The 22,779-nt window shown below is 33.3% G+C and overlaps 1 protein-coding gene across 1 annotated transcript; it reads right to left on the minus strand.

Moving 5' to 3' along the window:
• Positions 1 to 5,282: 5,282 nt before the first annotated feature.
• LOC108463427 (coleoptile phototropism protein 1-like) lies at positions 5,283 to 7,815 on the minus strand. The gene is made up of 4 exons (XM_017763369.2): positions 7,468 to 7,815; positions 7,295 to 7,364; positions 5,778 to 6,884; positions 5,283 to 5,692 (listed from the first exon to the last, which is right to left on the minus strand). Exons 1-4 carry the CDS (start codon positions 7,608 to 7,610, stop codon positions 5,312 to 5,314), a joined length of 1,701 nt encoding a protein of 566 aa, XP_017618858.1. The 5' UTR covers positions 7,611 to 7,815; the 3' UTR covers positions 5,283 to 5,311.
• Between the last annotated feature and the right edge of the window lie 14,964 nt (positions 7,816 to 22,779).

Here is a 22,779-nt window from a genome sequence, read left to right on the forward strand (position 1 = left end):
GAATGCTCGTGAGGTAAATCGATTAATGTTTTTGGTAAGCTGCAAAATTTGGACTACAAAGTGCATGATTTTTGTGCCCTTGATATTTATGGGCTTAATGGGTCAAAATTGGAATGATGGGCCAATGGGCCCAATTCGGTAAGAACCCTCGGTACGTGATTTTGTTAGTACGTGAAAAGTAGGAATATGCATGAAAAACCCTAAAATAGATAAATTACTGAAATACCTTTAAAAGTGGAAATTTACAGTTTTACCCCTAGTAGGTAAATTACCGAAATACCCCTAGGGTTAAATTAACCTAAATGCATGTTTGACTGTTGTTATTTACTGCATGCCATGTTGTTATTATCTGACGCATGGGATTGGGATATTGACGGAGGAAGTACTGAAAGTGGCTTGTCCACGTCTTGGAGGCTTTGCCTCAAATTATGATAATCGAGCAAACAAGGTCAAGAATGTGGAGTGTTGAAATTTGGGTGGGTTGAGCTATTCCCCACATGGAGTGTATGGCTGAATACGGGTGGAGTGTAGTGGTTGGTGGGTTGAGTAGTCTCCCAAATGGGCTTGCATATGTTTATTGATGTTGCATGTATTTTGAAATGGGCCTATGGGCCATATCATTATCTGAATAAGGGCTAAGGCCTAGTTTATTGTAATCTGAAAAGGGCTCGCCCAATATCATCATTACTGAATGGGCTTAGGCCCAATGGGCTTGAGTGACTTGGGCTTTGAATGGGTTTTCCTTACACACTGAGTTTCCCAAACTCACCCCTTTTATTTTCATCCACGCAGAAATCCCCAACCATAGTGGGCTTGGAGTCGTGAGGAATTGAGTGGCCACCCGCTCGAAAGTTTGATTTTCTTCGGTGAACTGGACATCCTTTTATTTACGTTTGAAGTTTTGGGCTTTTAAATGTAATAAGGTCGCTTAATTATTTTGATGGTTTTAATATGTATTACTAAGATAGGTAATATTTATTTTAAGCTGTTGAAATTGGATAGCTTTAGGCGCGTTTTCAAAAACAACAATTGATTTCAAAATAACACGACAACAAGCAAAGCTTCCGCAATGAAAGTATTTTCCAAAATTAATCACTTTTCCTAAAATGACTTAATCAAATCAGTTTCCTAGAAATATCCATGACGTTAAGGTGTGGCAATGGCGGTATGCATGTCAGGATTGGATCCGAAGGAGCTTGATACTTAGCGATCCGATGGACTCACCACCTCTTTTCCGGTTTCCTACCGGTGCACGACTTCCATTCACTTTAACCTTTAATGAATTAATCTTTTGAACATCAAGTACGATTTTCTGGACTTAGAATGGAAATTTTTTTTACGTTTTTGATGTGGCATGCCGGATCCGGCCATAACTTCTGGGCCGGGTTTGGGGTGCTACATTAAGTCTTGAAAATTTGGTTGTAAAATGATGTCTAATATGGGTTATAAATAAGAAATGAATTAGTATGGCATATTTGGTAAAATGTGGCATGAAACTAAAATGGGAAATGAATGCAATTTTAATTCAATTAAAAAGTTACTTATGAGTGATCAAGTAGATAAATTGTTAAATTAATGTTGTAGGCATAATTAGATATGTTTGAGTGTGGAAATGTATGGTTTGTTATTTGCTTGTAAATTGGTTACGGTTTGAAAATTGCAGGGAATGTTAGATGCTTATAAAGGGGTTATATTTAGTTCAAAGAAAAAAAATTACGAAAAATTTTCGGAGTACTCGAACTAGACCCATTCCACTTTTAATACGTATTTTGGATCTCAAAAGTCCATTATACGGACTTAATAATTAAATTATATTATGTATGTTATTGATTTGTGAATTATTAGTAAATTGTCTAATATGTCCAGTAATGCTCCGTAACTCTGTTCTGATAACAGTTTAGGGTTAAAGGGTGTTATAAGTTCTGACTCATTTCTAGCAATTTTTGTTTTGGCTTTAACCTTGTACGTTGTCGGTGGCTGGATCTTAGGGTTTTGGAGCTTTTCCGGGCATGCATTTCTGGCTGTGATGAACATTTGCACCTTTTCGGCTGCTTTAGGCTTGTGTTTTCATTTATTTTATTTTTGTTTTTGTTTTACTTTTTTTTTTGTAGTTTTTAGTGGTGTATGATGCACATTATGGGGCGAATTCCCCTAGGTTGTTTTTTTTTGTTTTCTTTGACTATAATAAATGCATGCCAGATTTATTAAAAAAAAAAAAAGAAGGCTTGGTAGATACTTTCATATTCTGAAAACTTTAATTGTGGAAATATTTAGTTTAGTTTATCAACTTTAACTTAGGGAAGAAAGAAAGGGAAGAAGGAAAAAAACTAGTTTTTGCTAATTTAGTTTTAATATTTAAATTAGTACTTCAGGATTTTTTTATTTAAATTGATAATTAAATTTAACTCGGCACACATTATCATGTCATTAGTTTAATGTGCCTGGCACATTAAAAAATAAAAAAATATTTTTAAAATATTACGTATAAAAAAGATTTCATAAAATCAAAAATTAAAATTTTAGAAAATTTCAAAATAATAATAAATTTAGGAAAATATATAACATTATAATAAATATTTAATTTCATAAAATACAAAAATATTAGAGGTGATCATGGGCGGGCCAGTTGGATGGGCCAGACAAAATTTTGGCCCGTTTACTAGGCCAGATCTCGGTCCGGCCCGAAATATGGGCTTAAAATTTTGTCCAATCCCGCCCGAAATAAAATTACTAAGCCCGATCCGGCCCGGCCCGACCCATATTAAATTTTTTCTTATTTCATTAAATAAAAATTTAAAAATATAAAAATTAAATATATTTAAAAACATAAAAAAATATTAAAACAAATAAAAATAATACTAAAACAATTCTTAAAACAATACACAAATAAACAATATAATAAAAATGGTTATATTAAAATTTAAAATAATTAAAAATAAAATAAAAATATATATTAATATATAATTATTGGTCACTTATTTGGTAGGGCTAGGGCTAAAAAACTCTTATCTGAGGCCTGGTCTTTTTTCTAAACGGGCCTCATTTTTTTGTCCAAGCCTATTTTTCGGGCTTATATTTTTACCCAAACCCTCCCATTTTTTGGGCGGGCCTTCGGGCCGGGCCGGGCCGCCTGGCCATGATCAGCTCTAAAAAATATATAAAAATTCAAAATTTTAGCTAAAACTTAAAAAAAGTTAAAAAGGAGGTAAATGTTGTATTGAAACTAGAGGTGTGCATGGGCCGGGCCGGGTTCAGGCCGAGCCCATAAAAAATTTCAGCCCGTTTTCAAGGCCTGGGCCCAGCCCGGCCCGAAATATGGGCCTGAAAATTTGTCCAAGCCTGGCCCGAGAAAAAAATGGTAGGCCCGAGCCCGGCCCGGTCATATTAATTTTTTTTTGCTTTTTTATTAAATAAAAACTTTAAAATTTAATAAATCAAATACATTTAAAACATAAAATAAATATTAAAACAATAAATAAATAAATAATGAGACTAAAATAATTATTAAAATAATACATAAATTAAAAATATAATAAAAAGTAATTATATTAAAATTGAAAAATTGAAACAAATTAAAACTAAATTAAGAATTAAATTATATTAATAACAAAAGTTTTATAATATCAAAATAACATCAAAACAACAAAAAAGTAAAGTAAAAGTACTAAAGTTATTTAAAATTAAAATAAAAATTTTTAAAATAATTTAATATTAAAATTGGGCGGGCAGGCCCGGCCAAAAATTACCCGAGGCCGGCCTGTTTTCTAAACGAGCCTCGTTTTTTGTCCAAGCCCGTTTTTCGGACCTATATTTTTACCCAAACCCTCCTATTTTTCAGGCGGGCCTTGGTGGGGCAGGCCGCCGACCATGCACACCTCTAATTGAAACTTAAAAAAATTCAGAATTTAAAAATAATTACTTTGATCTACCATCAAAATATTTTGCAAGTCAATGCCGATCAATTTTTTTAAACCAATTTGACTAAAAAATTCAGTATTTCGATAGTCATTCATCAAAAACGAATTTTGACATTGGTCAATGCTAGTTAAAGACAGTCATATTCGATAATTTTATTTTATTTTATAAGTTAAAAAATGGCTGTTTTCTTTTCTTTTCTTTTTTTAAGTTTTCTAAATTTTTAGTTGAAAGTTTCAAATTCCATAATTTTTAAAATTTTATTTTTATATGTATTTTTAGTTATTATTTATTTTTTATAGTTCCTAAAAGTTTAAATATTTTATTTTCTGAACAAATTGATTTATATACATACGATTTCCTACTTAAGATTTTTGTAACCTATTATTCGATGAATCTCGAAAACTAAGATGCATCTAAAATCGGTCAAAACAACGCAAACCTGACAAACAACTGACAAAAGATCAACAGTTGACTGACCGACGAAAGTTGGTGGCGATTGGCAGTGGCCAACGATGAGGGTTGTCATAATATAGAATTCATTGAAGAAGTTTTCCTTTTTATAGAGGACAACTAATCATATATGTTATTCATTGAGGTTGTCCCAAGACGACTTATTTGTGGTAGATGATGTGATAGATGTTGAGTTTATGGTTATACACTCAAGACTATTTTAATTTAGTAAGTTCCTATAAAGCTCAACTTTACTGAAAAATTTTGGTAAAACATTTTTTTTTTTTAAAAAGTCTTGATTTTATCTTTTTTTTTGAAGAATGATTTCATTTGGTAATTTATTTTTTACCAAATAAACACGGTAAAATAATGAAAATATTTTACGAAAAATATGTTACCCTAAATTTTATATTTGTTAAAGTACAAACTCAATATTCTGCCGATGTTTAAAGGTTGAATTTGATTTCAGTTTAATTTTGTCAGGTCTAGAGTTTAGATTCAAACTCAATTTTATGGGCCTAATTTTAAAGTTCAAAGTATGGTTTTAATGGTCCATATCCAAAGAGTCTAATGGCCCAGGTTCAATGCAATTGGAGCAGGTTAAGTTGTCCATTTTTTGGGCCCAAAATTTTAAGGTTTTTTTTTTCTTCTTCTTCTTATTGCATATTATTATATTGAATACTTTATTTTATATTATATGTGTTACATTATATATTCAAAAAATATATATTTTTTATTATATATATAATTTTTATTGATTTTTTTTGTAAGGAAAGGGATTATTGAATCTTGTTAATTAGGTTAAAATATTGACGTATGTTACGTTAGTTTTTCAAAGTTCAATGAGTTGATATGCTTAAGCACACATAGTTATGGCCTAGTGACCATGTAAAACCACGGGGAGAGATATAAAATTTGTTGATGAAAAGGAAGCTTTTATGTTCTACTTGATGCATGATCTTTGAACTTGTTTTTGAAGCTTTAGTTTACACATTTGCAATTGATTGAGTTGCATCTTCATATTCTCCACCTCTTTTCTTATCAACATAATCTCCTTTTGAGGTGCTATGAATCCCTTCTCTAAACATTTCTTATTATTCATTTTCATTATTGTTTGAGTCGTCGTTCTTGGATTAATATTTGACTTAGTAGCTGATATCGATCTAGCCATTTTTACTTGCTCAAGAAGCATGAATTCCGTTACGATTTTCAACGGCAATCGACTGTTCCTCATTGCATGTTGGCGTGCATCTTCTGATAATCTATGATACTCCATTGCTTTGCACACACTAGCTCTTTCTTCCTCCATTAGACTTGGATGTGCCTACACAATTGTTGCACAAACTTTGAATTAGGTAAACTACTATTACTTAGAAAGAAAGTAAGTTATTCAGGGGTGAAGTACATACCTTGAGGTACATGTCTATGGCTCTATAAAGGTTGTTATCGCACGATCGAGCATTTGTCGGTAATGCGTCCACAAGTAATTTGAAATCAATGAGTTTAAGGTTAATATCCCTTGCAATTAGAGTAAGGTAACCATCAATCAACCTTCCAACAATGCATAGTCTTGCCCTAGAGTTTTTCATGGCCAATAAAACATAAGCGTTGACCACCCTAATCACAATTCCAACATCATATGTAGTATCCTTATCTCCATAGTTCTTAACCAAGAGATCTTGAGCACAACATTGCTCTAACATGGAAGCTATTCTTGTTTCTAGTTTGCTCAACAACTCAAAATTTACTTGCATTTTCAACCCCAACTTGACAAGGTAAAGTATAAAGTTGCAAGAAACTGAGTTTTTCTCCACTGGAAGCATATTAATTAAACTTTCAATGGTAATTCTTTGTAGCTTTTGAGTCAAATGCTTGGGTATTGTCGGGTCATCAAATACAAATGTGGTACTCGAAAACCATTTTGCTGTCCAATGAGCTATACATGATCCAACAAGCTCCGGTTTCACCCCTTTTCGTTTAATTGATTCGATCACTTGGATAAAATGATCAATTCGAAGGGTCGAAACATCTTGAAACCACCAGGTATCACTTGATTCTCCAATATTCAAGTTCCCATTACTATTTTGTCCTAAAGTAAAAGCTTTGGGGTCAGTTGAGGCCTTCCAAGCAATGGCATCAGAGCATTGTTTCACAATAAGCAAATCTTTGGACCAAGGTGACACAGATTCACAGCTTTTGAGTACCTTAAAAGTGTCTTTCCAAGATGAGAAAATTGCAAAGCTCAAAAACGCCTCTGTTTTGGAAATGAGATTACCTTGGTGAAGATCATCACTCATTTCCAAGAAATTTGCAGCACAATAGAGTGGAGCAATGGTGGTAGCTGTTACATCCACCTTAAATCCATAGCAGAAGTTGACAATTGATTCAAAGGTGTTGGTTCCACCAGGAAGGTCATCCAACACAATCTTGAGGTTGCCTCCATTTTGTCCATGTCCCTCACTTCTTTTTGCAAATACAAGTCTATTCAAATATCCACTTTTCGAAACCATAGCAAGCTGAGGATCACAACATGATCACTTATTTATAAATTGTAATAGCAAATTATCTTAAGATATGATAAATGCAATGAATTACTAATTTCACATAAATGATTGTAAAGTTAAAATTGAATTAATATGGTAAATTATAAAAAAATTAAAACATAATACGAAAATACAGTTGGCCTTTGTGTTGGGCACAATTTGAACATGATAATGACAAATCTGTCCACATATATCCCATCAGAAACAAAAGGCATAATATTTGGTAAAACGATTCCCTACATAATATATGAAAAATATTTTTATGTAAGCCATCCCCTCCCCAAATTTATAATAATTTACAAAAATAAGTTTATTTCCATCTGGCAAAATTAATAATAATCCCATGCTTCACTAATAAAGACAAGTATATAGTTGTTGCTGACCTTGTGTAAGTAAAAGCTAAAATCTCCAACCTGCACCATTAAATCACTTGCAACTTTGGTCCTAACAAACCTGCGTCAGACGAAATCAAAACAGGAGCTTATTAATATCATCTCTACATAAACACCACCATATATACCTATATGTACCAGAAGAAGAAGAAGAAGAATTTAACCAGTCATTGTTTCTTCTTTCCAATTCCTCAGCAACAATGCTAGACTTTGGTGGATAAATAACACAATGGTTAGGCTTCCCACCCAGCACTGAACCATGAGTACTCTGATGTTCCTCTCTACAACCCATCATCTTAGATCTCATTTTTCCTCTATAGCTATAAGTCCTTGAACCATCATCTTTGGGCTATAGTGTTATTTATACACAATGAATTAGCAGTGTACGTGGGCAGAGATGGGTGGGGGGTTATTTATTGCATTTAATTATTCCAAAGTGGTTAAAGCCATGAAGATGGTTTGGTACCCATTGCCTGTCTGCCACAGAAAGAATATATGGATGGACAGCTTATAGCCAACACATTGACAATTTATGTTCTTCATTCTCATCCATATATATCATTACACCAATCACCCTTTTACGTCAGTGTCGATAGTATATATATACATACATGTATAGTGCTCTTTTTTTATGATTGATCCATGTATTATCAAGAAAAGTATCATAATCTTTTGGGAGGAAAAAGTTGTAAAATTCAAACATTAGAGACGGTATTGTTGAAAGGTATAGTTATGAATATCAAACATGATATTTAAAACGGACATGAAAAATAAGAAAAGAATTTAGATAAAATGATATTTATTATATGGGTGAAAGAATGATGAAGTAGAAACTAATTTTTTCTTTCTTAATGAAAGCAATTATTTATTTTCAAATTACATTATAAAATTCCAGTAGTTTTTAAAGAATTAGTTTTAAAAAATTCAAAAGTAAAATTACCATTATAATACAAGTTACTGGTTTTATAATTATTTTTATTTTTAACCATTTCTCAATTTTATTTCAATGAACAAATTAATAGTAATATAGAGAATAATCTCATTTATATTTTCAAGCTATTAAAATAAATAAGTTATATAAAATGTAAAATCAATTGAAGAAATTTATGATTCATGAATTTTGATTTAGTGTAATTATACATGTGAAACTTTTATTGTGATTTATATATATAAATAGAACTTTAAGTTTAATTCAATTGTACAATTTAAAAAAATATATATACTAATTGCTTGTATATACAATATATAATTGCAAAATGATACTATGACGATAATATTATTAATAATTTATAAAAATTAACTCAAAATAAAACTTATATAAAATTAAAATTCATAAATCATATTGCACATATGTATTTTTAATACTTTAAATACATAATCATAGTGGAAAAAAAGTGTAGTTGGGTGACGAAATATTACAATTTCATGGCTGAAAATACCTGGAAAGGCAGAATGATGATGATCCAAGAATTTGTGGATAGTCTATGCTATGGACCCATATAAGAGAAGGTATTTATGATGGTTAGGACCGAATGTCAGCTAAGAGAAAGACCTCTATAATTCGAAAGGCCACACAAATTATTGAAAGTTCCTTTGAAGCAAAAGCTCAGGTGGCAATCCAGTGTATAAGAGGTTGTGGCCTAGTCCTGAAGGAGGAGTAGAGTAATTAATAGCAAGTATGGAAAAGAGCTGCATGAAGTGTCAACTACTGAGCTTCTTGCTCTTATACTCTCACTTTCAAGATGTTTCTCTATTGGACTTTGTAAAAAGAGTAAAACAAAAATACGAAAAACTTATTTGTGTTTCGGAATACTAACTCTTCAACCTTTTAACCTATAATCTTCAACCACAAACTATGGACGATCCACATAAATTGGGCATATAGGGAGCAATCAAGTACTTAACAAGTAATAAATAGAATTAGAAAATTAAATTTTAAAAGATATGAATACCAAAATTCGAATTTTAAAGATGTGAATTGTGATTATATTTCCATAAATTCGTGAAAATCTCAATGACATCCAATTTAAATAGTCCTTTGACTGTTATCAGAGCAAATCAAGATTTATTTAAAACTCCTCCCATCATATCCAAATCCACGTGCAATATGGAACATTTTTAAAATATATATAATGTTCTAATAGTTTCAATTGAAAAGTTACAAGTCGTCCAAAAATTATGTCACTTGGTTATTAGCAATAACTAAACCACATATAGTATTGTGGGGTTAATTGATCCTAAAAAAATAATTTTAAAAAAAATACCTTATAAAAGAATAATATAAGTAGTAAATTGAGTTTTGACCCTCACAAAAATATTTGAAAAACATCTACTAAAATCTAAAATCTTTAATTTTTTTTATTTTCTTTCAACATTCATAATTTTTTCCTCAAAATTTTATTATTTTTCACTCTCTCCATAAGTTTTACATGGTAGAGTATCAATCTTTAAAGACTTTTAAGTATATTTTCCTAATAGTTTGATAGTAATTCTTTTTTCTATTCGAGCTTTGTTAATTAGTATCTAAAAAATTAAAATTGTGATTTTACTTGTGATAAATTAGGATTTTTATGCGAGACTAAGTTTTTATTGATGAAATGATTTTGGCATATTGACTTTGTATGAGATTACTAATATCTTGATTGATTTATATTTTAAGAGAACATTAATACAAATCCTTGAAATATTTTTAGAAAACATTAATACAAATCTTAGAAGAAATTAGGATTGGTTCTCTATATAATCTTGTATTTATTGAATAAAGATTAAAAATTAGCATATCTGTTTAAAATTATTGTTGCTAGTGTGATTTTTTGCATCTTGTGTTTGTGTTCATCTTATGCTTTACATATTGCATTCTCATTGCACCAAAAAATAGTTAAGTAGCTTTTATGTTGTGAAGGGAATTATATTTTATCTCGTAACTATATATGAGAATTGCAAAATTAAATATTCTTTCAATCGAAGTGATAAAAATGGCATGCATAAAAAATAATTTTATTTGTCCCTATTAATTAGAAGATTTAGCTTGTATAAATCACTATTTGTAACAGCCCTTACCCGTATTCGATGCCGGAACAGGGTACGAGGCATTACCGGACATAAACTCACACCATCATACAAAATCGAGACAGAAATTTCCGTCCAAATTTAAAACTTTTCATTCACATGCATGTCGTCCCTTATATGGCCCTCGAGGCCCAAAATATACATTGAGTGTGGTTCGGGACTGAACCGAGAACTTTTGGAACTTTAATATCACTTAGAAAATTTTTCATCAAAACAGGAGTCATACGCCGGTGTGGGTAGGCCATATGGTCACACACGCCCGTTTCACTTGGGACATGCCTGTGTAATCAGCCCATGTAACTCTCGGTTTATGACGTCATCAACTAACTAGGGTCACACGGCCAAGTCATACGCTCGTGTGCTTAGGCCATGTGGCAAATTAAATTCCAAAAATCAAGTGCAGACTTCACACAGCCAGGGCACACGCCCATGTCTTGAGGTCGTGTCCTTCACACGGCTGAGACATACGGTCGTATCTCTACCCGTATGTTTACTACTAAGCATTATGTTATGCATTTATTAGGGTGCAGGGGACACACGGTCTGATCATACGCCCATGGGGCAGATCGTGTGTCACACACGGCCTAGACACATGCTCGTGTGTCTACCTGTGTGGACAACTGTAATTCTATTTTCCAAGCCTTTTTGCCACCCTTAGATACTCACATACTTAGACATATTTCATGGCATACATGTCACATTTTGACGATCATTCATTCCTAATCAAGACTAATTCTGCCTATATAATGTCACCATTTCAGATACTCAAGTTAACAAGCTTACTTAAGGCATTCCACACCAATTTCATATCTAATTAATATTGTCGAAACCATTTTTTGTTTCGTGAAAAACGGGTCGGCTTGATTTTAAAAAATGAAAATAGGGAATCGTCACCAATCTTTTTTGTTTAAGTGTGATTGGACTACCTCGTAATTTGATCGTTTTAATAAAATGTTTTGTTTTACTAAAATAGCGATTTTGGTTTACGAAATTCGAGAAAATGGGTTCAGGAGTCGGTTATGTACGAGAAAGGATTAGCACCTTCGTAATGCCCAAAATTGGTACCTAATTGATTAATTAATGTCTTAATATCGAAATTTGAAAATCCGTAAAGAATTTAAAAATACGACCCTTTCTTTTTATTAATGTTAATTTTGCCAAAATGTTTAGATAAATTGAAACAGATATTAAAGACCTTCTTGTCCTGAAGTAATAAAATGTCATATCCAGTACATTAGGACACGACGCTTTAAACCCTTGAGAATAAGCTGGTCTTTGGATTTTTAAAACTCATGCACTTTAATTTTAAAAGGTTATTCGGTTATTTGGATCAAACGAAAAAAAAATCGAAACTCAGTACGTTAGGGCACGATCTCTTGAATTTCTAAAACACAGAATATTGCATTTGTTAAAGAATCCATTTTTTTTATGAATCTTGGTGAAAATTAATGCAATGTTTGAAGTGATATACAACATGCGAAAAAATATTACAATAACAATGATGCAATTATAAAGATGAATACAATAATAGTGGACTAGTCTCGATGAATAAGTGAAGCGATAAGATAGAAATGCATGATATAAAGACGAGCAATCATAACATAGAAATACTTAAAATGCATGGAATAAAAAACGAATGAGTACGTAAAATAGGTACATACTATCAAGTTTAGATTTTTTTTGTAAAAATAATAATGATAATAATAAAATGTAAGGGTAAAGGGATAAATAAATAGTCATGATAAATAAATGTTAAAGAAAATAAGTAAAGAATATCAAGAATACAAAGACCAAATTAAGATATGAATAAAATTAAGAGTACAATTTATAATAAGGTATGTAAACGATGATGACAATGAGTAATAATAGTAATAATAAGAATAATACATATAGCAAAGAAACACAAATAATCTAAATTTTAAGATGTACATACAAATATAAAAGGATAAAAAATAGATCTGTGAATAATAATAATAATAATAATAATAATAATAATAATAATAATAATAATAATAATAATAATAATAATAATAATAATAATAATAATAATAATAATAATAATAATACATATAGTAAAACATAAATAATCCGATTTTAAAAGAATATATAAAAGGAACAAATAAATAAATGAATAAATAAAGATAAAATAATAATGATAGATAATAAAATAGTAATAATAGTAAAGGTATGAATAAAATAAATGATTAATGAGGAAGTAAAATAAATGAAAGAACAATAAATAGATAGACACAAGAATTAAAGTAAAATACAAATGAATAATGTATATATATAAGTTAGTAAATGAACAAACAAATAAAATAAAGGAATAATAAACATGTAAACAAGTAAATAGATAAATAAATAAATAAATTGATTAAAATAAAAATAGCTTAATTGAAACCTAAATAAAGTAAAAAAGGTGAACTGAAATTTAAATGAAATTTAAAGTCTTAAATAATAGTAAATGAATGAATAACCATAAAAGGGATTAAATTGAACATTTAAACAAAACTTGAGTATAAATCGTAATAAGCTAAATAATAAAAACCGAAATAGGGACTAAAATTAAACACGCGCAATAAAATGAGGACGAGATGGGAAAATATCCCCAGTCCTTCAAAACGCGCAGCTTTAGTAAGGACTAAAATGAAATGAAAATAAAATTATTGGGTCAAATTAACAATAAAGAAAACAAAAAGGATATAATTAAAACAAGTAGGAAAAGCAGAAGGGCCAAGCGCATAAATACCCTATTTTTCCCAGAACGCGTGGATCCTAGTGGATCATAGGTTGGGTCAGGTCGGCTTCCTTTAAACGTCACTGTTTTGACACCTGAAACCAGGGCCCAAAACGACGTCGTATGGTCCCTTTATAAATACTAAAATTTCAACAAAAAATTCATTTCTTCAGCCCCTTTTAAAAAAAAGAAATTTACTTTCATCCTCTCTCTTTGGGCTAAACCCTGAAATCAACCTGAGAGGTCGTCGGCGGTCAGTCGTAGCACCATCGCGGCCCTGCCGTTGATGGTGGCCAGAGGTGCACCAAACTGGCCCTTTAGACTTCCCTTCTTTTTGCAAACCTGATTTTGGGTGTTTTCGAACCGAAGAGAACGACGAAAATGAAAAAATAAAAATAAAAATGAGGTTTCTGGTTATTTTCCCCTTTTTTACCCTCATCGGGAACCCAACGGGTTCCGAGGAGTCCAGGAACTGGCGATGGTCGTCGGAGGGAAGCCGATCGACTCAGGTAAACCCCTTTCCCTTTTTTATTTTTTGTTGTTTTTTTAAAAAAATCTTAAAATGAAAAGGAAGAAAAATAAAATATCACCTTTATCAATTTTTTCTTCTGTTTCAATTGATATTTTTTGAATTCGAATGTCTGTAAAAAAATTACATTGATAATACTTGGGGCTTTTTATAGCCGATTACATGGTAGTTCTTTTTTGTTCGTTTCTTTTCTGTCTGTCTTTGTGTGTTGTTGTTTCCATTCTTTTTTAGTGTGTTTGCAGGTTAAGAGGGAAGGTCAATGATGGAGGGCTTTCATTTTGGTGCAATGGGACAAGAGAAGCTGAGCTTCGGGCGTTGGACGTGTCGACGAGGCATGTAGGGGTGCGGCGCTAGGATGGTTTAGAAACCCTAGGGCTTCTGAGTTGGTTTAGTCTCTTGGGCCTATTGGGTCAATAGGAATTGGGTTAAGGATTTTAGTTTTTTTTGTAACATGGGTTAAATGTAATTTGGGCTGTTTCGGCTTTTGATGTAAATGGACTTTGGACTATTTTGGTTTATTGTTTCAATTTTGGGTCCCGGGCAAAATAGGCCCATTACAGCTGCCCCTCTTTGCTCATTGTCGTGTAACGAGAATGGAGCAAAGATTATAAAAGGGCTAATTTTTTTTGGACCTGCTGAGTCTCGACGCTTCTTTTCTTCTTTTTCAAGTAGCCTCGCTCTAATCTAGTGCAACTTCAGAAGTATAAGATTTGTGACTTGTAGCTTTAACCTATTCCACTACAACTTTAGGGAAATAAGATTCGCTATCTATAATTTGCTTCGCTGCATCTTCAGGGAGATAAGACTTGTGACTTCCGTCTACTCCGCTGCAACTTTAGGGAGATAAGGCCGGTGGCTTCAATCTGCTTCGCTGCAACTTCAAGAAGATAAGATTCGTCATATCTGATCTACTCCACTGCAACTTCAAGGAGATAAGATCTTCAACTTCAATCTGCTCCACTGCTCCACTGCTACTTAAGAGAGATAAGATCTTCAAATTCAATCTGCTCTATTGCTACTTCGGGGAGATAAGGCAGGTGGCTTCTGTAAATAGGCCAATTTGCCCGGCCCCCTTGAAACCCATTTTACACGTCATGTCTTTAGAAAACAGTATGGCGACATTGGTAAATCCTGCAGATTTGGCTTCTTTGTATTGGCGGAGAGCAGATCAAAGATAGCAAATTTGGCGTCTCTGTATTGGCGGAGAGCTGATCGAAGATAGCAGATTTGGCGTCTCTGTATTGGCAGAGAGCAGATCAAAGGTAGCAGATTTGGCGTCTCTGTATTGGAAGAGAGTAGATCAAAGATAGCAAATTTGGCATCTTTGTATTGGCAGAGAGCAGATCGAAGATAGCAGATTTGGCGTCTCTGTATTGGCAGAGAGCAGATTGAAGATAGCAGATTTGGCGTCTCTGTATTGGCGGAGAGCAGATCGAAGATAGCAAATTTGGCGTCTCTGTATTGGCGGAAAGCAGATTGAAGATAGCAGATTTGGCGTCTCTGTATCAGCAGAGAGTAGATCGAAGATAGCAGATTTGGCATCTCCGTATTGGCGGAGAGCAGATCGAAGATAGCAGATTTGGCGTCTCTGTATTGGCGGAGAGTAGATCGAAGATAGCAGATTTGGTGTTCCTGAGTTTTCAAGAAGCAAGTTGAGGATAGCCAATTTGCCACTCCTGAAGACATTAGAGTACTTTTGGGGAAGAAGAGGATCAAGATTTTGAGACTTAGCCAGACCGGGCAAATTTGGTCCTTTTTTATAGTCTTTGCTCTATTCTCGTTACACGACAATGAGCAAAGTGGGGCAGCTGTAAATAGACCAATTTGCCCAGCCTCCTTGAAACCCAAAAATAAATAAATAAAAATAAAATATAAATAATCACGGTCCAATTTTACAGTCCAATTACCAAGACCTGTGGCCCAACTACAAGAACAGGCCCAAAACGCTAAGGTTACAGAGGACCCAATACCCCATTAGTCCAGTTACATGACCCATAGCCCGAAAGCCAAGCCAAACTTCAACAAACCCTAGGGCAGAAGGGTCCTCGCGCCGCAGCCTTCACGAGCAGCAACCACATCGCCTCCGTACGCCCCAGTCTCCAGCAACCGCGCCAACACAGCCCCTACGCCTCACGCCAAGGGCCAACACACGTCCGTACTTTACCTGCAAAAATGACAAACCACACGGCAGCAAACAAAAACAAAAAATAGCAGAACAGCAATTGAAAAAGGGCATTTTTCATTTATTTTTCTTTTTTTCTTTTCTTCGGCTATAAAAAGCCAAGCTTTTGATCCTTGTAAGGGTTACGAACACACGCATCTGAAGTAATAGAAAGCAAAAAGAGAGCAAGGTGATTTCTGCTTTGAATCTCGGGTTTATTACGTTCTTTTTCTTGATCTTTTATTTTCCTTTTCGTTCTTCACATCAAAATAAAAAAAGGAAAAAAAAATCAAAGGGATTGAATACAAAAGAGATTATTGAAAGGTGGTTTTTCTGGAAATCTGATAGCATTTTCGTTTTTTTTCTTCTTTACTGTTCCTCTGTTTCTTCTTTATTTATTTACTATTTATTCATTTCTCGCATCGTTTACAAAGAAGAAAATAGAAGAAGGGAAAAGGATAAAGAGGAAAGCCTTACCTGAACCGTTGGGACACTGTCGGAGTTTTCTTCTCCGTTAAAGCCTAAATCCAACGGAGGTGGGGACTCCCTTCTTTTGATTCCTTGCGGTTGGAAGTGCTAGAACTTCAAACGTGGCTTCAAACGAGTTTGAATGGGGTAATCTACCATCTGTCGACCACCGTTTGTGGTGGTTGCATGGTGGCTAAGGCTTGGTCTTTGAGGATCGGCTAAAGAAAGGGGGGGATTAGGGTGTTGTTTCAATTATTTGAAGAAAATGGCAGATTGCCATTCATGGGTTTCTTTTAGTTTTAATGATAAATGAAACAGCTTTGTTTGGGTAAAGGGGTAAGGGTCTGCACATTTCCGCCTAAAATGGGTTATTTGCATGGCCAGTCCTTCCCTTTTCTTGCTTCTTTGTTTGATTAGGCCCTGTTCATTTTGTTTTCTTTTTTAAATTTGGCCTAAGGATTTTGTGTCAATTTCATTTCAGTCTCATTTCAGATTGGGTTTATTTACATTTTTAATCATCCCACATTCATGAAACCTTGCACTTTAGTCCCTGTTTCGTTTTCAACAGTTTGTTTTATTTATTAATTAACCTTTTAGTTCAGTATTTAGCCCACTTGAGCTTGCTTATTTTAGTCATGTAATTCTTCATTTTTTTAATTTTATTTTTTCTTTTTTTTCTTAAACTGTTTGAACATATGGTTTTGAATTATGTTATCAAATTTACTTTATATTCGTATGTAATTTTTATGCTTGCATTTGGATATATGCTTTATTTGTTTTATTATATGTCTATTTATTCTAAAATTCTCTTCCACTTTCCTTTGTTAAAATTTTCATGTTATTCATCTAAATACTCTTATGCATTAGTATTCTTATATATATTATTTACGTTAAACTATTTTTTAATTTATATGCATTATTTATTTAAACTAATGTATATTATTTCATGTATGCTTACTTTAATCTTCTTCTTTTGATATTTATTTTAAAATTATTTTTTACATTACTAACTTGTATACTGTTTGTTTTAGCTATTTCATCTTTTGTTTATCTCAAACTTTCATGTTTGTTACTTATTTTAAAATCATATAAATTAATTTTAAATTATTTTGTGTATTATTTATTTTATATTTTTATGTACATATTTAAGTTCTAGCCATTTTTCCATATTAATTTAAAATTTGTCGTATCCTTCGCTTTTAAATTATTTTATTATTAATCTAAGGTTTTCATATATTATTTATTTTAGATACATACTACTTGTTTTGTGTTGTTACATATTTTCCCATTTTAAAACTTGATGTATCCTTAAAATCGTTTTATCATTCATTTAAAAAAAATTCATATATTTTATATACATATTTATATTTTATCCTCATATTCGATCCTTTTATATATATATGGTGTATATGTCATTTAAATTATTATTTTTTATGTATATGGTCATTTTAACTAGATACTCTTAAAAAAAAACATACTTTGTACATATGAGCATATTTTTTATATATTAAAGTTAACTTATTTCGTATATATATTATTAACCTTATATTATTTTATACACATGATTTCTCAAATTTTTCTTGAATTTCATTATATAGTCCTCGTAATATATCTTCTAAGTAACCATTATTTATGTATGTATATTTATTGATACCTACATTTGATCTATATATATTATTAAATCCATGTGTTTCATACATATAGTCTTCTTTGTATATATATAAGCATGTTCTTAAGTCCATTATACAATTTGTTATAAAATTAATTTAAGCTTGTAGGTATTTCTATGTCTTTACAAATAATTATTTTTAAAAGTTATTTATGTATACATGTTTTGTAAATCTATTTAGTGCATTATATCTTGTCATATACCTTTATCATTCTTTCATATTATATACATTATTTATATTAATATGTACATTGTCAATTTTAAATGCATTTGTGTCTAGAACATTTTACATAATTTGATTCAAATTTTTATTCTATAATAATATCTATTCTAAAAATCATATAGCTATCCCTAGTTTTCATGCAAATTTGTCAACCTATATATATGGGTCCATTTATTCGTTGTTATTTTAAAACCGTTTTATAGCACATTGGCTTCTAATTACTATGTTGTTTTTATATCTTGCATTTGTTATTCTATATCATGCTATGTACATTATCGTGGCATATTATTGTATGTATTGTTTTGCTTGTGTGATTGTTATCATTTTCATCATTGTATTATTATATCAATTACTCACCATGCATTATTGTAATCGGGTTGCATTTTTTAGGTTAGCTATATTTAATTATCAGTTTGTTAGTTGATCGTATCTCATACATGTCCATTACCCCTTTCATCATTTTTTACTTGACTTTTGAAATGCGGTTTTATAAAACCCAATTTTTTACGATTAATGTCATCTTATTTCAAATCGAATTAATATGTTTTTAAGTATTCATCCAAAAATTCTTCAAAACGAAGACGAAATTTGATGTTCGGCAATTCACAGAATCGTGCCCTAACGTGTTGGGTTGCAATTTCGCATTTGCTCAAAATAATCGAATTTCCCTTCGAAATTCCATTCATATCTTTTAAAATCCCTTAAACGAAGATGAGATTTGATGTTTGGCAATTCGCGGAGTCGTGCCCTAACGTGTTGGGTTGCAATTTTGCATTTGCTCGAAATAATCGAATATCACTTTAAAATTTCGCTCGTGTCTTTTAAAGCCCCTAAAACGAAGGCGATATCTGGTATTTGACAATTCATGGGATCGTGCCCTAACGTGTTGGGTAGCAATTTCTCGATTGTTTAAAATAATCAAATATCCCTTCAAAATTTCACTCGGCTCTTCTAAAAATCCTTTAAAATGAGGGCAATACTCGGTGTTTGACAATTCAGGAATCATGCCTTATTGTGCTGGGTTGTGATTTCTCGTTTGTTCAAAACAATTGAGTATTCCTTTAGGTCTTTATTCATAATTATTAAAGAAACCTTTCAAAACGAAGGTGATGTTCGATGTTTGGCAATTTGAGAATCGAGCCCTATCGTGCTGGGTTGCGCTTTTTCATTTGCTCAAAACCATCAAGGATCCCTTCGGAATTTCACCCTTATTTTCTAAGGTAAGGTAATGGACAATGTTTGGAAATTCGAGGAATCGTGCCCTACTGTGCTGGGTTTCGATTTTGCATTAGACCAAACAGTTGGGCATCCTTTTGTTAATTTCAAATTGTAGACTTTCGAACGTCGAAACAAGAAGATTTTGGTAACCCACTCGGGTTATTTAAACGTTATTGATAAGAACCATATTTCAAAAAAAGAAAATTTAAGCTTTGACATAAGGACAGTATTTAATCGATTTGGTACCAATTTTGGGCGTAATGAGGGTGCTAATCCTTCCTCATGCGTAACCGACTCCCGAACCTATTTTCTCACATTTCATAAGACCAAAATCCCGTTTGAATAAACCAAAAAAATGTTTTATTAAACTAACCTTATCTTTTAAGTGAACCGATCACACTAAAATAAAAGATCGGTGGCGACTCCATATTTCTATTTTCCAAATAGTTGATTTCCTCTTTTTTTAAAATTTAAAATATTTGAATAAAAAGGGTGGTTTCGACAGCTTGGCGACTCCGCTGGGGAAGGAACTTGAGAGTCAAGCCATAAAAATCGATTATTTACTGTCCTTTTGTTAAAAAACCGAAAATTTATTTTAAAAATCATGTATCTTTCGATTGTATTTGATTGTATGTTTGTTTTGGTGCGGGTTTTGTAGATTAGCACTGTATTTCATTGCATGACTACTGTGGTCACACCTTCTAAGTGGGAGTAAGAAGCTACGCTTTCGTGAGGTTTTCACCTCTGCATGGGCTAGTGGATTGCTTCCGGGGTACATCTGTACCTATGATTTCGTGAGATTTTCATCTCCGCATGGTCATAGGGAAATGTATCCCCCCAAACCGAACTCGATCTATATGAGCCTATAATGGGTGAGGATTGAGGAATCTGCTGGTTCGGGTACCCCTTTTCCTAGAACTAAACCACATATAGTGTACCCTAGGAGCTGTCATTGGGTGAAGCTGCGTCGAGCTTTAGTACTTACCCGTATATGCGTTATAATTATCGTTTATGTGCTTGCATTCTATTGCTATTATTTGATACTAACCGGTGTTTTGTTTTGATTGTCTTTTTTGCATGACATTGCATACTAAAGGAGGCGTTAATCCATATTCAATTACTAAGTTAGAAAATTTGACATGGAGAATGAATTTCTTAGTAAAGTCGAGGATAATGCGGCCGTTCTTGTATGGTCAGAGAGTCTACAATCAGAGAGAAGGGATAGCTTGGCAGAAGGGCATGTATCGGAGCTACAGGATTTCACTCGCGTCAATGTAGTACAGAATGAGCTGCAAGAGTTGAGAGACATTTGGGTTAGTTGGGATGAAAGGATTAAGCAGTTGTTTTACCAAATTTATGGTGACATATCCTACCTGCTAGACATTAGAGTGGATAAGCATTTGTTCCGAGCCTTGGTGCAGTTTTGGAATTCCGCATACAAGTGTTTCACTTTTGGAGAAGTGGATTTGGTACCTACTATGGAGGAATACACTACGCTGCTTAGGTGTCCAAAGATTCAGGTCCGGAAGACTTATGTCTGGGTTTTTAGTAATCAGGCTTTCGTGAAGAAACTGATGGGCATTTCTGGGATGAGCGAGCCTTGGGTCACCGCTCGGATCCAACAAAAAAGAGATAGCAAATGTATCGCTTGGGAAATTTTACGAGATTTGATATTGACGCATCCAGATGAAAGAAAGAGGGTCGATATATTTGCCTTAAGCGTCTACAGATTAGTGATCTTTCCTAAAGCTTTGAGGCACGTGGACGAGGCGGTCATTGACTTGTTTGATTGCCTTGAAAAGAGAATCACACCGGTACCGGCAATATTAGCAGAAACGTTCAGATCTTTGAGCTCATGTCGAAAGACAGGCGAGGGGCGATTTATTGGGTGTGCTCAACTATTGATGGTATGGTTTCATGGGCACTTTTGGAAGGTATACAAGGTTTCCTATCGAGTCTTTTCTGAAGGTTATTCCCCTTTGAAAGAAGAGGGAGCTTTACAGAGGAGAGAGGATATCTCGGAGGAGAAGTGGATGAATATTCTTCAAAACATCAAGGAGGGGGATATCGAGTGGAGAGCTTATTGGATGGTCCTCAACGAGATCATGTACCAATGTGGTAACTTCGATTGGGTGCCATTGCTAGGAATTTGGGGAGCTACCGGGTATACTCCGTTGATAGCTTTGAGGCAATACAAGTCGAGGCAGTTTGTACCCACGACCTACGAACTTGCTCAGAGTGAATTCTCATTTAAAGCTGCTCACTATAAGAAGAGAGTTCAGGAATTATCAGATGCTTAGAAACAAACTTGTTGGATGAAGAGGTTAGCCATCGGTTCTATGGTAACACCTGAGTACAGCGAGTGGTTTAAGAAGAGAATTAATGATAATATTCCTAGGCCAAGCTTGGAGAGTGCTCGACCTGTCGGGGAACAATTACAAATCGCCCCATCAGAATTAGAGATTATAAGACAAGATTTCGAGAAGAAAATTTTAGAGCTTGAGAAGAAGATCGAACAATTGGAGGAAGAGAAGATGCACCTAAGGTTAGAGGCTGATGTCCAAAAGTCAGAGGCTGAGAAGTGGAGAAAAGGAAAAACTAAGGCTGAAGAAGATCTAGACAGTTTGAAAACCGACTACAAGAAGTTACGCCTATCTATAAGGACTGCGGGCTTAGGTAAGACTTCCGAACAATGGTGCCATGAAATTCGAGAAGAAAAGGCTAATACTGACCGGTGGGAAAGGAAATTCCGAGAAGCTCAGGCACGAAACGAAGATTTGGAGAAAAGTCTGTCGGAAAGCAGAAATGAGCGAGGGGAATTAAAGGCTAGAGTGTCAGAACTTGAGAAGTCTTTGCATCAATACCGAAAACGCAACACCGCGATGGAATTGAGGGCAAGCTTGAGCAAGATAGAAGAAATGAAAGGAAAAATAGAAGAGTTAGCGTCACTGCAAAACTGTGAGATGAGGATCCAATTTTTCGAGGCAAACGAGGATCGTTGGAAGGAGCAGCTTCACCATACGCAAGACCAAGTTAGAAACAGAGATTACCTTATGGGGGAGGCCATAACCCAGATTCGGGAAGTAGCAGACTACTTGCAAACTTTAGCTATTCAGGCGAACACACTAAGCGTGAAATATGAGTTAGAGTCGAAGCGCGGATAATAGCTGGCCTCATTGCTTAGAAAAATTAAGACTTTGAGCGTTAGAGCGAAATTCTATTTGTAACTCGACTTTATGTAAAAGATTTTATTTTCAAGTAAAATTTTCTAAGGGCAATTGAATAAAAAAAAATTGATGCCTCCTTTGCATTCATGCATTTGCTTTTGCATCATATCATTATGCATTAAAGGCCATAAGAGTTTTCTAATTAATTAATTAAAAATTATTTCAGTAACCTGGA

Source organism: Gossypium arboreum, chromosome 1, assembly GCF_025698485.1.
Source record: "Gossypium arboreum isolate Shixiya-1 chromosome 1, ASM2569848v2, whole genome shotgun sequence".
NCBI classification, from domain to species: domain Eukaryota; kingdom Viridiplantae; phylum Streptophyta; class Magnoliopsida; order Malvales; family Malvaceae; genus Gossypium; species Gossypium arboreum.

Coding starts and splice junctions, on each gene's coding strand:
- LOC108463427 (XM_017763369.2), bottom strand. CDS start 7,610: ATGAGATCTAAGATGATGGGTTGTAGAGAGGAACATCAGAGTACTCAT. Junction 6,885..7,294: donor TTAGCTTTTACTTACACAAG/GTCAGCAACAAC, acceptor TGTGATCCTCAG/CTTGCTATGGTTTCGAAAAG. Junction 5,693..5,777: donor CCATAGACATGTACCTCAAG/GTATGTACTTCA, acceptor ACAATTGTGTAG/GCACATCCAAGTCTAATGGA.